Consider the following 13,305-nt stretch of genomic DNA (forward strand, 5'->3'; position numbering starts at 1 on the left):
GGCGCGGGAGCGGCTGGGAGGCGGCGGCGAGGCCGCACTGAAGGCCCCCCCCCCCCCGCCCGCCCGGCCCCGGGGTGTTATTGTGAGGGGGAGACAATGAGCAAACTCTCCTTCCGCGCCCGGGCGCTAGACGCCGCCAAACCGCTGCCCATCTACCGCGGCAAGGACATGCCCGACCTCAACGACTGCGTCTCCATCAACCGGGCCGTGCCGCAGATGCCTACGGGGATGGAGAAGGAGGAAGAATCGGTAAGGGAGCGCGGCGCAGGGGGGGCACCATTGTTTACAGGCACCCCCCGCACGGGGAACCGGCCGCCGGTATTCACCAAGCGCGCTACGCTCGCTCTGCCGCGGGGCGCGCGGGGCGCTGCGCAAACGGCGCAGCGTAAGCCTCGGTCCGGCGCCGCGAGCGGGCCCTGCCGCCGTCCGCCATCTTCTGCTGCGCGTCCCGGCCGCGGGGCGCGGGTGAGCGGGGGGGGACTCGGCGTGAGGGCGGCGGGACGGGCGGGCGGCAGCGCGGCGAGCGCGGAGCGGAGCGGGCTGTCGGAGCGGCGGAGCGGGGTGTCAGAGCGCCGGAGCGGGGCGCCGGCCCGGCGGAGCGGGGCGGGCTGCCGGACGGGCTCCGGCTGCCGGAGCGGCTCGGGATGTCAGAGCGGTGGAGCGTGCGCGGGGTACCGGAGTGGCTCGGGGTGTCAGTTCGGGGTGTCAGTTCGGGATGTCCGAGCGGCAGAGCGGCTCGGGGTGCTGGCTCGCTGTGCCGGAGCGGCGGAGCGGAGCGGAGTATCGGAGCCGGGATGCTGGAGCGGCGACTCGGGGATGCCGCAGCGGGCTCGGGATGTGCCGGTGCGGGGTGCTCGGGATGCTGGAGCAGCTGGGGATGCCGGGGTGCTGCAGCGGGCTCGGGCTGCCGGAGTGGCTCGGGGTGCTCGGCGCGTTGTGGACTAAAGCTGATACTACTCCTGCCAACCCTGTTGTGCGTGGCTGTCAAGTCGCTCGGGCTGGAGCTGGGGAGGCGGTGGCGGCGTGAAAGTGCTGGGTGCAGTGTGCTGTGCTGTGCCACTCCACGAGGAGCGAGCGGGTCCGGGCCAGCTTCTCGCTGTCCGAGGGACGGCGGGAGCGGGACGCGCTGTCCCTCGCTCCGGCCGGGTGTCCCCGAGCCCGGCGGCAGCTCCGTGTCGCGGCGTGTGGTGCTGTCAGTCCCTGTGCTGGGCACAGACACACTGTGCACATGCGGGGCTGAGGGGACAGCCCGGCGCACACACACACACACGCTGTGCACATGTGGGGTTGAAGGGACGCACAGCAGCTTTGGCTCCCCGTGTGGGATAGTGTCTCTGTTCCTGCAGCCACCCCCGGTGCTGCTCGGAGTTATTTCACGCCGATGGTTTGTGCTGCTTGGTGTGCATCGCTTGGCAGAGGCGTCAGCAGGACGCGTCGCGTGAAGCGTTGGAGCTTTAAATGTTATTTCCAAATCAATCAGCCAGTGTTCAGCGTGGACATGTGATATGTGTTCTGCTTGTAGTGGAAAAGCTTTTGTCCGCCTAGGTAAATACAAGTTTCTGGGGTTTTTGGTGAGCAGTAGGACAGCTTTGAAAACGCTTGCCCGCAGTTCTGGTGTCCTCCGAATGTACTGCTTTGTCTTGCTGATCTTAAAACACTTTTCTGTAAGAGTAAGGTTTATTTTGTGCTCCTGGGAGTTGTGTAAGCTCAGACAGGGGCTGTCGCCTGATGTGTCTGTACTTGCAGGGCCGATAGTAAATGCACCCTCCAGAATTTCCTCAATGAATCCGTGTCTCCGCCTCAGCCAAACCTCTGTGCCTGTGGATTGGCTTTTCCGAGGTTACAGCTGTCAAAGGAGGCTCCATGCTTGCCTCATTGCATTTTCTCACCTGACTGTTGGTATTAAAAGGAATCCTCTGTCTTATCATGGTGGGGTTTTATTTTTTTAATTTACTGTGTATAATACACTGTGATCAAAACTTCAGTAATTCCCCAAGAGTAGCTCTGCTAGAATCTGGGATTGTAGTTAAAAGGAACAATGCTGGGGTACTAATGAAGCAATATTGGAGACTAATTTGGTTTTCTCAGCTTTGAAAGTCTATCTTGCAGTGTTGTGTTTGCATTCAATATTTAAATGAATTCCTAAAAAATGCTGTTATTTTGATAAATCATGTTTAAAATAAAAGTTGTTAATGGAAAATTGCTGTACGAGTTCAAGCAAACAAGCTGCTTATGGGCTGCTTAAATGATTGAGAAGATTAGATTTATACTTCAATAAAACTACTTTAGTGCTATCCTAAAAATTTGTTTTTCTGTGAGAGGGAGGTTTGTTTTCCCTGCCCTGACATGTGGGTCTGTTTGATATATTATGTAATGGTCTCAAAATGAAATGACTGAAGCAATATATAAACATAGTGCGAGATGCATCAGCCAGGCAAGATTATAAACTGCTATTCTTAGGTTATTCAGATTATTGTCATGTGGTGATGGTTTCATTCATGGCTTGTCCTTCTCCCAGTGTTACATAGATAATTTTTTAATGTGCTTCTTTTTTTTAATGATATGAAAGCCCTTCTAGGAACAGCTGCTGTGAATGACAGTAGTTTAATATTTGAAAACTACCTAAACAGCTTGAATTCTTAGTAAATGCTGCTGTGATCGATTTGGTGTATTTTGAAAGGGACTTTTTGGAGGGAGAGAGAAATCTCTGCACTCTCATTTCTGCCACCTCAATTTCTAGAGTGTCTCAAGGCCTTTTATCCCAAGTGAAAGTTGTTTGAAGCCTCAGGGTGGCTGCTGTTTTCCATTTGCTGTACAGAGCCATAAACCTCGTGTTCCTCTGGCCCCAGGATGCCGTTCTCCCGGTGCCACCCTCTGGGAAGCCTTGGTGGCATCAGAAAGGGCTTGTAGCACAGTGTGTTACGGGGTCAGACAGCACCTTCGGGGACATATTCCACTGGAAATCATCATTATTTACAGATCTGCAGGATTTAAAATGCTTGAGTGACATGTCTGCCCTGTTCTCTACAACCCAGCCTCGCTGGTGCAGGCACGTCATTTAATTAGTTGGTGATTGATCTTTTGTACATACAAAAGTGCAGCTTTTGGTCCATTTATTCTTGATGAATATTCTGCAACTGTTTCTGTATGAGTATCTCAGAGATTTATATCCACTCTCAGCGTTTCACAAATCAGCAGCTCGTTTCTCTCACTTGGAGATTCCAGCTGTGAAAGAATTAGGTTTCTGTTCTGTAGCATGTTTATGTTACAAATGTTTATAATTTACTCTAAATTAAACCTGGGGAAGAAAATTGTGTGGGTTTGCTTTTAAACTCGCGTGAGGGAGCAGTCGCTGTTCAGCAGAAGCAGGAAGGTGTCCTTTTGTGAGTTCAGAAACTGAGCAGGGACACGTTGTTTTTTTTTCTGATGAGTAAGACTCGTATTTCCTAATGCTAATGAATTGTTTTGACTGGAAAGGGAGAAAGTTGCAGAATAGATAAGCCCTGGTTTTGTTTCTTATCACATAACTGTGTTTTCATTTGAATACCTGTTGCTGGAGATTGCTGAGTTGCTCATTGTGAGGTGAAATCCTGCTTAGTAATGAGGCACATTCACACGGAAGGCTCTGGGAAGTGAATTTACCTGAGGTGTGAGGAAGCTGAAAATGTGCTGGTAATGGGTGATCCTGGGATTGCCTGGTCAGAGCTATCTGAGCCTTCATCTCAATCCTTGTTTGAACATCCGTTCGTTTACAGTTCAGCTTGGCATGGCATCACAGGGCTGAGGTTAGAGAGGAAAAGTGCAGGAATGGCAAGTTAAGGACGTGGTTTGACGCTGCAGAAATGCTGACACAGTACCCGTGGGAAGGGACTTTCCTTCCCAGCCCTTCAGGGATCACCTCGGGATAAGCTTTCTCTGATCATTAAATACAACGTTCAGTTCTGATCATTTTGACTGGAAACAGTTAACTTGAATTTTTTTTCCTTGCTTAGTTCTTAGTTCATTCAATTTCTGTTGTAACGCTGGAACTCGAAGTGCTCATCGTCCAGCTTTAAGGTACCCTGAAGCTGGTGTTGCTCCTGGAACAGCATCTTCATTCTCCTTTCAAAGCAAGGAGCTTTTAGATTTGCACAAGTCCTAGTTTTCCTGTTAAACTGTATCAGCAAAAATACCCATAATGAATATTTTCTTTTGATACAGGGAACTGGGAGAGTATCAAATGTGTGAGGATTTACTTAAGCTGCTGACCAGAAGTACTTACCTGGTGCTGTCTGATGCACTCAGGTCTGGGTTTAAAAACACAAATACATGTAAATCGCTCCCCACGTGGACTGAACTTGCCCCTAACTGGATGTTTGTGTGTGGGCTGTGCATTCATAACCTGTGGCTGAACCGTCAAAGTTCCTTACAAACGAGAGGCTTTGTAGAACAAAGAAGCCCGGACAGCAGTGTGTAAAACAGCAGGTCAACAGAGGATAACTTCAGCTCCAGCCATGCAAATATTCTGTAAAACAGAAATCCCTCTGAAAGACTTCATGGGAATCTACGTGAGAAACTCCAAGGATTGTATTTCCATGCAAAACCAGGTGAAATCAAGACAGCACACTTTGCTTAGGAAAGGAATTGGGTTTGTTTGACTAAAGTCAACTGGGTTATCTGCTGGGGAAATACAGTTCCCAGTGTAAGTTATTCCTCAGTTTGAGTTAAGCACCTGTATTTATTTACTTACCTTGGGAGTATTTGGAGACTGCTGAGATTACTGAAGTATGTTTGGCATTAGGCAGCAAAATGCTGGGTTGTGATCTTTATTCACAGAATTTTGAACTTTAGTTTTGTTAGACATCTTTCCCTGCCTTGAGCTCCTGTACTTTTCTCCCTCCCTCCGAGTCCCATCGCCTCGTGCAGTGATGTTCCTCCCAAGTGCACATTTCAATTCCATTTCCCAGCCATTATTTCAGTTTTCAGCTCTTATGCTTCATCCTTCCTGTGCCTTCACCTGCAGAATCTCTGGTCCCTGTTTAATGTCCCGTTTGATAGCGGTGAACCAGAGTTAACCCCGGGCAGCTGAGCACTGGGGAGCTGTTAAACTGAGGAGCTTCGGGTTTAATTTGTTGTGGCTGAAGTTAAACACGACCAAGATTTGCTTTTAAGTCTCCACCTCCCGAGCCGTTTATTAGGGCTTATCACATTAACACCTATCAGCAAACGTGCAACGAGTGCTTGGGATATCAGCTTAGCCCGGGACAAATGTCATTGATCTCTGAGTGTGCTAAGGTAGAGCTGAGCCGGAGTAGCCGACCTGCAGGTAGAAGGGACATGCTGCTTTTTGGGGCCTTGATAAAGGGTGGTGACAGCCCACCGTGGGAGAGAGCATCCTTCCTTTCACCAGGAGCACTGGGGATAGAGATGAGAATGGAGAATCGGTGTCACCCCGAGGTTAGATGGGTTCAGCCCTATCTTAACACCGCTCTGGTAATTTAGATAAAGCTGCATTTTTGCTGCAGGCTAGAGGCTGCGCGGGGTCAGTGAGCCGGGCTGGGAGAGCTGCCCGGGCGGGTTTGGATGCCCGTGTCCCTGCGAGCACAAAGGGAGCTGCCGGGCTGTTAATTGAGGCACACCTCGGCTCATTATGCAGAAACTTTCCCTTGTAGGAAGGGTTCCTCAGCAGGAGGTGTAATTCCATGACAAAAGCTTAGGAGAGCACTTTGGAATCTGCCTCGCTGAGCTGTTACGGCTCAGCTCTGGGACGTCTCAAATGTAGGGAGCAGTCTTTCCTTTTCCTTCGATTTGAGGAAACCTTGGAAAGAAATACCTCGGGCGTCCTTGGATTTAAGGAGTGCTGGATTTCTGCTTGGCAAAACTGAGTGGCTTGGTACAATTTCTGTTTTGACTGAAACCAGTTGAAATGTCCCGTTCTAATGATTCGGATCAACAGACGTTAAAACTGCTTATAGTAACCTCCATTCTTAATTATCTTTCATTAGAAAGATCATTTTGACTGGTGCTAGATGTTCAAAAGGTTATTTGTAATTTATTTTACCAGCAAGGCTAATAAACAATGCCTTGTTTATGCCACAGCATATTTATCATTCTAACAGTTCAACTTTTGGAAAGGTAAATAACTCATTTAATATTTACATAAACCTTGGGTGTCCTAAAAGCCAGTGGTGGTGAAGATCAATTGTAGAACTGAAGTTTCTGTAACAAGTAGAGAAGAATGGAACTAGAACTGAATTCCTGTATGTAAAAAGGTGTAAGAAGTAGCAAAAATAATTTTATGAAACTAAAAGTAACATCAGTGCAGACTGTCATAATTTTGTATTTAATGTTCACTCTCTCCAAGTCAAAGAAATAAAGTATTTGAGAATATACTATTTAAAAGTTTTAATTTTAAATCCTTTTTGCAAATTCCTACTTGTTAATATATACTAATCACAGTGTAGTTGGGCTGAAGGTGGTGGATTAAAACACTTCTGTCCATGTCAGGTGAAGTGCTGCAAATGCAAGGCAGCAGAAATTTGCAGAAAAAAATCCGAGTTCTTAATTTACCTCATTTCCTTTGGTGCAGTTCTAGCTGTCATTAATACATTTACACCTGTGGTCTCTCAAGTTTGAGTGCTCAACACCTCCCCATTGGCAGAATTGTTCTCTGTAAGATGTTTTTGTGTCATCTTTCATTGCAAGAAGTGAAGATTTGCTCAGCTTTGCTTGTGAGGCTCTTCCCAGTCGGTGAGATGTCATTTCTCCACCAGTTTTCCGTATCAGTAAACTCCTCTCTGCTCCTGCCCCCTGGGACACACAAAGTGGTTCCTCCACGGATCAGTTCTGAGCCAGCATAAACACTTCCTCTTTTGCCATGGTTGTTTTCTCGTGTTTACATTGGAATTTATAATTTGTTTTTCTCAGCTTTGTGCCATTTCTCTGGCTGCAGCTCACACTTGGTGTATCTTAGACCAGTCTGTGTTGCATAACAAAAACTGTTTCTACTTTGAAGCATCTCAGTGATGTTGGATTCCCTGTGCCAGACTTGGATATAAACAAAACATTCAGTGTCTGCAGTGGTATCCAGAGACTGGATAATTAAGGGAGACACCGACACTACAGAAAGCTGAAAAAATAATAATAGATGTTTCTTGAGTTAAAGGTATTTGGTTTAAAATGGAGTTTTGTGGCTAATTTTTAATAATTTTCATTTCTATCAATTACTGCGTGTTTTAATTTCTGTCACCTTTTCCTAAGTTGTCCAAACTGTAGAACCAATCTCTGACATGATTAATTATAATGTGAGGGATTTCTGTGTGGTTCATCGGGTCTCCAGCACTCCAGGTAGCATCACTTCGGTGATGAAAACACCATTTGTTTAAAAACTCTGTAAAATACAAATTCCCTGCTGTAGGTGCATGTGCCTCAGTTTTAAAGAAGAACTCTGGATATTAATCCTGGGATGAAAGTGTTCCCTACAGGCTTAGGTTAAATGCAAAGTGCTGCAGGAGGGGGAGAGGTGCTGTGCTCGCCTGTCAGCTCCTGCTGGAGAATTTCCAGTTCTCCCTCCTGGTGACTCTTCCTCCTCCCTGCTGCAAGGAGTGGTTCTGTGACTCACGGTCACATGGAGGTGTTTGTGTGTGCAGCCAGCAATCAAACAGAATGTGGGTTCCATGGATAGTATTGGATTCAATAAAGGGCAAAGCTTGTTGGTGAGGAATCTCAGCCTTTAAAAATGCATCGTGGGGTTCATGACATGAAAAATGAGAGAATATTTCTATATGTCGGTGCAGACCTTGCCATCCTGCTTTGACTGGGATATCAGGATTCTTAATTGAATCATTTGTTATCTTGTGAGTGACACCACTGTATCCCAAGGAGCTCTTTGGACTACATGTTATTTGTAATAATTTTCTCATAAAGCTTTTTTGGAAAAAAATCCCACTCTTCTGTAAATAGAAATTTGTCATCTCGTACCAGAAACAGCTTTTCCAAAAGGATTTTTTAATAATTTAATTCTTTGTTATAGTAGTAACTTTATTTTTAATAATTAGTTTATAGTCATGTTTTGGTAGACTGGGAACTTGTGTAAATAAATGTCTCTTTAAAATACCGAGTTGTAGTGGCTGTGGGTTTTTTGACATTTCACAGACAGTGACAGTTTTGTGTCCATATGTTCATAAATAGTGAATAATCATTATTTTTAGGGATGAGAGATTGCTCATGTTCTCGTACGTTACTGCTGTCCCACTCGGGGTAGTACTTGAGATATCTCACGGTTGTTTCATGTCCAGTTTGACATAGGATGGTTGAAATTGAATTGTTTCCTTTTTTCTAGACTGAAGCTATTTAGAGAATTTTTTACTTGTTTTATTCTGTTTGGTGCTGCAGAAAGAAACAGAAAAATGGTTGTGATCTGTGCACTTCTCACTGTCCCTGTCCCTTTATCAGGGTCTGTGGGCTGATGGCCACTCTTACTTCCTGAAGTGCTTTGTAGTGCTTCAGTTGACTAGGGTAGTGCCAGAGGGGGAGGGAAGGCATTCCTGGGCATTGTTTTGGTCCAAACTGGACTTCTCCTCATTAAGATTCACATCTCCTCTCCTCTGGAGATGTCTTTACCAGGACATGAGGTGTCATCCAGGGCTGCTCAGGTGTCATGCAGGGCTGGGAGTTTTGGGGGCTCTTCTGTTGGGTTGATCCAACATCAGCATTCCAGAGATACCCTTCCGGGGATGGGCTGGAATCCCGGGATTTGAAGGTAAAGTAGTCCCAGATTGGCTTGGCTTTGGTGCTGCTTTGGGAAGTTCCAGTTGTTTAACAACTGGGAAAGGGAAGAAAGTGATGGAAAAGTCAGTGAATGTTTGCGTTGGAAGGGGCCTTAAAGCCCATCCAGTTCCACCCCCTGCTATGGGTGAGGACACCTTCCAGTATCCCAGGCTGCTCCAAGCCCGTGTCCAGCCTGGCCTTGGGCACTGCCAGGGATCCAGGGGCAGCCACAGCTTCTCTGGGCACCCTGTTCCAGGGTCTCCCCACCCTCACAGTGAGGAATTTCACCCATTCCAGGGACTTGTGTGAATTTTTAGGATGCAGCAGCCCAGTTTGATTCGCTTTCCCCTGCCTCCCCTCACTGAGTCAGTAAGAGCAGCCGATCCTTAGTGCATTGTGCCTGTACTCATAATTCAGCAGTCTGGAAGGCAAGTGTGGAGCAGGTGGTTCTTGAGATTATTTTTTTTAAGAAAGGGTGGGGGATATCATGTTGGAAGAACTTGATAGGGCCAAAAGTGAAACTGAGAAGCAGTTCCACGAGCCCTTCCCATTTGCGTATCTTCTGTTTCTTATGGGTTTTCCTCAGCTTCCTTCCTCTGAGTGTTGGAAACTCCTTAGGGAAACCGAGAAGAGTTCTTCCTCGAAAGCCTTGGTTTGGGTGTACTGGTTTCCACTCAATGTTTGGATTTTTCTGGTTTGCCCAGTGCCCTGCATTACTTGATAATTAGTACAATGTTTTAAGGGGCAAGAGGAACCAATTCTGGTTCCTGACTAGATGAAGTCTTTATCAAATCAGTAGAAAAATGCATATTATCAACTTTGCTAATCTCTGAAGTGTTTGCTTCTCAAAATAAATTGGAAATGAAGCTATGTGTTTCAGCTCTCAAGGGTGGGAATTTTTGTGTTGCACAGGCTGCTGTGCAACACATGTTCTCTATGTGACTCCTTGTTTCAGTTGTCTTTCCATCCCAGAGCAGAGGGAGGGGTGAGAAAGGAAAACAGATCTGTAGGATTGTGTAGGATTGAAAGAGTTAACTGCACAAGAAAACAAAACCTGGTGCTTGAGTTTACACTTTTGCTCTTGGAAATCTCTAAAAAAGTGTCTGTGTGCAGAGAGGGAGGAGATGGGGCTGAGGCTTTCCAAGGCAGGGAGGCTTCTGACCAAATTAGCTTTTGAGCTTCCCAACACTTTTTTTTCTGGAAGTGCTGTCAAGAGGTGTTACTCGCTGTGGTTGAGACTTTGCAAGATGAGTCTGCACATTTCCAACTGCACTTCTGTACTTTTATCTTCTAAATCTCAGTATTAAAGATAAAAATGTCCCTTTTAAATTTCCTAATTCAAATATAGTGTTAAACAAGTGAGATATTTAGACTTCAGTACATTTTAATTGGGTTTTTTTGCTTTAATTCTGTTATTAGTGCAGGTAGATTGGAAGGCTGACTCCAGGTTGGCCTAGAAATAGCTTATTTTAAATAGGAAAAGCGGTTGATAAATTCACTTTTCTGTTCCATCATACTTGCATGGGGGGCTGTGTGGATACAGCAGTGAAACAACCTTCTAAAGAGTTGTAGCTTTGCTTGTATTTTAAGGTATGAGGAAGGGAACAGGTACATTTAATCCTAAAGGTCTATTCTAGGGGTCTCTATCCAATACGGAATTGCTCATTGGAGTTTGGTAATTAAGACAGATCAGCTTTTCCATGTGAAGATGGTGTTCAGCCCTGGGCATCTCCAACCATGCTCAACCAAAAAACTTGCAGTTATTTAAAGTTTGGTAAACTCTGTCTCTCAGAGATTACTTGGGGGGTGGCAACAGGGGATTTAAAGGTTAAGGAAAACCCAAACTGGTCTGTAGGGTCCGAGTGCTCTGGTTTGTGGGATAAAAGGAAGTAGGTGCGGTGGGTGGCATCTCTGCTCGTGGCAAGGAGCTGGAATTGGATGATTGCAACCCAAACTGTTCTGTGATTCCGTAATATTGGTGAAAAATATGTAAAAAGTAACATTCAGTATTGATCACTGTTTCCCTTAAAGCTTAACAAAAATAATCTTCAGGACACTCTTATCTGTTAACTTATTATGATTGTTGAACTCTCTTTTGTAGTGAACAAACTCCCAGACAGGAAGTTTAGGGAGAACATGAAATCTGTGGTGTTTCAGGGATGAAGGGAATGGCAGTGAAGGTACCTGGCTCTGAATGTCTGCAGCCAAAGCTGAGTATTTTAGGTACCAGGATTGTAGGAATTTTAGGGGTTTTTTCCCTTCTGAGGAAAAGTGGAAGGCAGGATTGCGGTGTCTCGGAAGAGGTTCAGAGAACGGTTCTGGTTTAATGTTTAAATGTGCTCAAGCTGCAGTGTTACACACCCTAAACATTTACGTCTTCCTCATGCTGGTAGTTGAAGAAATAGCTCAGTCTAAGCTGTGTTTGTTTGAAATTTTGTAGTCATACTGGAGAGAAAGGTCTGGATGTGCTTTTTAAGGAATTAGTGGGTAATCGCTCTTTGTCAGGGACTCCTTTTTATTCCCATGGCAGCACGTTCTGTTTGCTGTCATCACTGGTTCCTAATGCTCCCTTATTTTGTGTAAGACCTTTGGATCTGCCCTACTGCAGAACAAAGTGTGAGCTTAAAATACTGGCTATGTCTTTCAAAACCATTAGAAAAAAGTGAAAACTAGACCAAAAGTTGCATTGATATACCAGGTAATAAATCTATCTGTAAAAACACTTTTTGAGGTTAAATAAATCCATTTAATTAGCCCAGCTTTCATATAAAAATCTTCACAGTTTGTTTAAACAGAACTGTTCCAGGAGTTAAATTTTCCTGTAGTCAATGTTCAGCAGAAAGATTTGAAGGTATTTTCCCCCTAATTTTAAAATTTACATAGTTTATCTATCTATTTTGGAGCTCTGCTGTTCTAGGAGTGACAGCAGCACTGCTGAAAGCGGAAATCTCTGTTTGAAAGCTGTGTTATGCTTGAAGGCTTTTTATAGTGAAATGAGTACTAACACCTATTGTCAGCCTCTCCTTGGGAACTCTGTGTGTGCTTAGTACGGTGCTACAACGGCTGCAAATCTGAATTACTCATCTGAATTACACTTTATTGGGCTGCAGAGCCAAAAGGTGTTCTGAATTTTGGACAGATCATGCCTTTCCTTACAGCAGTTCTGTGCTGTGGACTGTTGGTACACAGCTCCAGGGACATCAGCTGAAAGCAACCCAATAATGAAACCGTTTTTGTGCAGTTGAATTACTCAGCACTGCCAAGCTCTCCAAGACACGTTTTAATGGTGGAGTGACAGATTTACTCAGTGTGGAGTAACTCAGGCAGATCACACCAGTTATTGGATTGCATGCTTGTCTTAATTGTAATAACACTCACTTGGGAGCCTGATTGATTTAATGTTGCTTCATCTGCTGCAGGAGATTCCCAAAGCTGCTCTCATTTTGCAGGAATTGCATTATTTGTGTTTCTGTAAATCTTAATACTTAAAAGGGGATAATTTATTAAATATAATTTACATATTTTTAAAGGTTTTTTATTCACTCACTCCCCTTTTTTAAAATACCATTCTGTAGAATTAAAGAGTTCCTCTCTTTAATTCTCTCTTGTTCTTCAGAGAATTTCCAAGTGGGTAGCAGAGTGTGTGAGTGCCAGACTGCCGTGTGTGCCAGGCTGCACTGCCAGCCAGGCACCGGAATGCTGGCACGTTCCCGTTCCTGGTGTTGATCCTGGCCTCTTGGGAGTGTTAACTGTGGGGAGGGGCACCCTAGAAAGCCAAAGGGAGGAAGATAGAGCAGCAAACCCTTTCTGTGTGTGTGTGGTTTTTTCCCTGCTGAAACAAGTGCTTTTCCCAGCAGTTCGGTGTGTGGGAATGGCTGGAGGATAACCTGCAGCCCTGGAACAGGCAAAGTGAGGTCACATGGATCGGTGACAGAGCTGAGCTTGGATTTCAAGTTGATATTCTGCTGTGCCACCCTCCCTCCCCTCAAATCTGGGAAGCTTGGGGGGAGAACAGTAAAAGCAGAATGAAGTTTTCATTCCTGGTTCCACCGGTAGCTTATCTGCTGGGAGACTGCAGCTTGCTTGGTTTATGTTGGATTTGGAGAACTTGGTACTTAACTTTTCCCAATGGCTGTATGTGGATCTAAGGTCCTGTCCTGGTGAGGAATGTCACTCCTGTTCACTGGGCACACAGAAGGCAGCATAGCCATTTGGTGTATTAGCCTGAGAAGTTCTTCAGTGGTTTAAATTTTAACACGAGAAGTCTTTTAAGAAAGAAGTTAGAGGTTAGCTCTGACTTGCAACACTAGGTGGTTGTCACTGAGTTAACTACTAAAAGTATGTGGGAAAAAATCTTTGTGAACTGCTACATTTATTGTGATCTCTGTTTCACCTGAAGTGTGTCTGTGGAATTTGTGACTTCTGTCCCATAAGAATAAAATGAAGTGATACCTGTTTGGGGAGTCCCTGCTTTTCAGGCGTTATTCTGTGAGAACTCTTCTTCCTGTTGCTCTTAACTTGCTGAACTTCTAAAAGCAGGCCAGTAAGGATTGCTGG

General features: G+C 45.4%; 1 protein-coding gene across 3 annotated transcripts in view; it reads left to right on the top strand.

Annotated features, from left to right (window-relative positions):
* The first annotated feature begins 58 nt into the window (after positions 1 to 58).
* EPC2 (enhancer of polycomb homolog 2) overlaps positions 59 to 13,305 on the top strand; it is a 35,389-nt gene continuing 22,142 nt past the window's right edge. The window contains exon 1 of one of the 3 annotated variants that reach the window (XM_069021317.1): positions 59 to 249. In XM_069021317.1, the coding sequence (XP_068877418.1) occupies positions 97 to 249 (153 nt within the window). In that variant the 5' untranslated portion in view covers positions 59 to 96. Of the gene's footprint in view, positions 250 to 442; positions 466 to 4,219; positions 5,306 to 13,305 lie in introns of those variants that run through there. The other 2 variants (XM_069021319.1, XM_069021318.1) reach the window with 2 other exon arrangements.

Source organism: Aphelocoma coerulescens, chromosome 7 (genome assembly GCF_041296385.1).
Source record: "Aphelocoma coerulescens isolate FSJ_1873_10779 chromosome 7, UR_Acoe_1.0, whole genome shotgun sequence".
Lineage (NCBI taxonomy): Eukaryota > Metazoa > Chordata > Aves > Passeriformes > Corvidae > Aphelocoma > Aphelocoma coerulescens.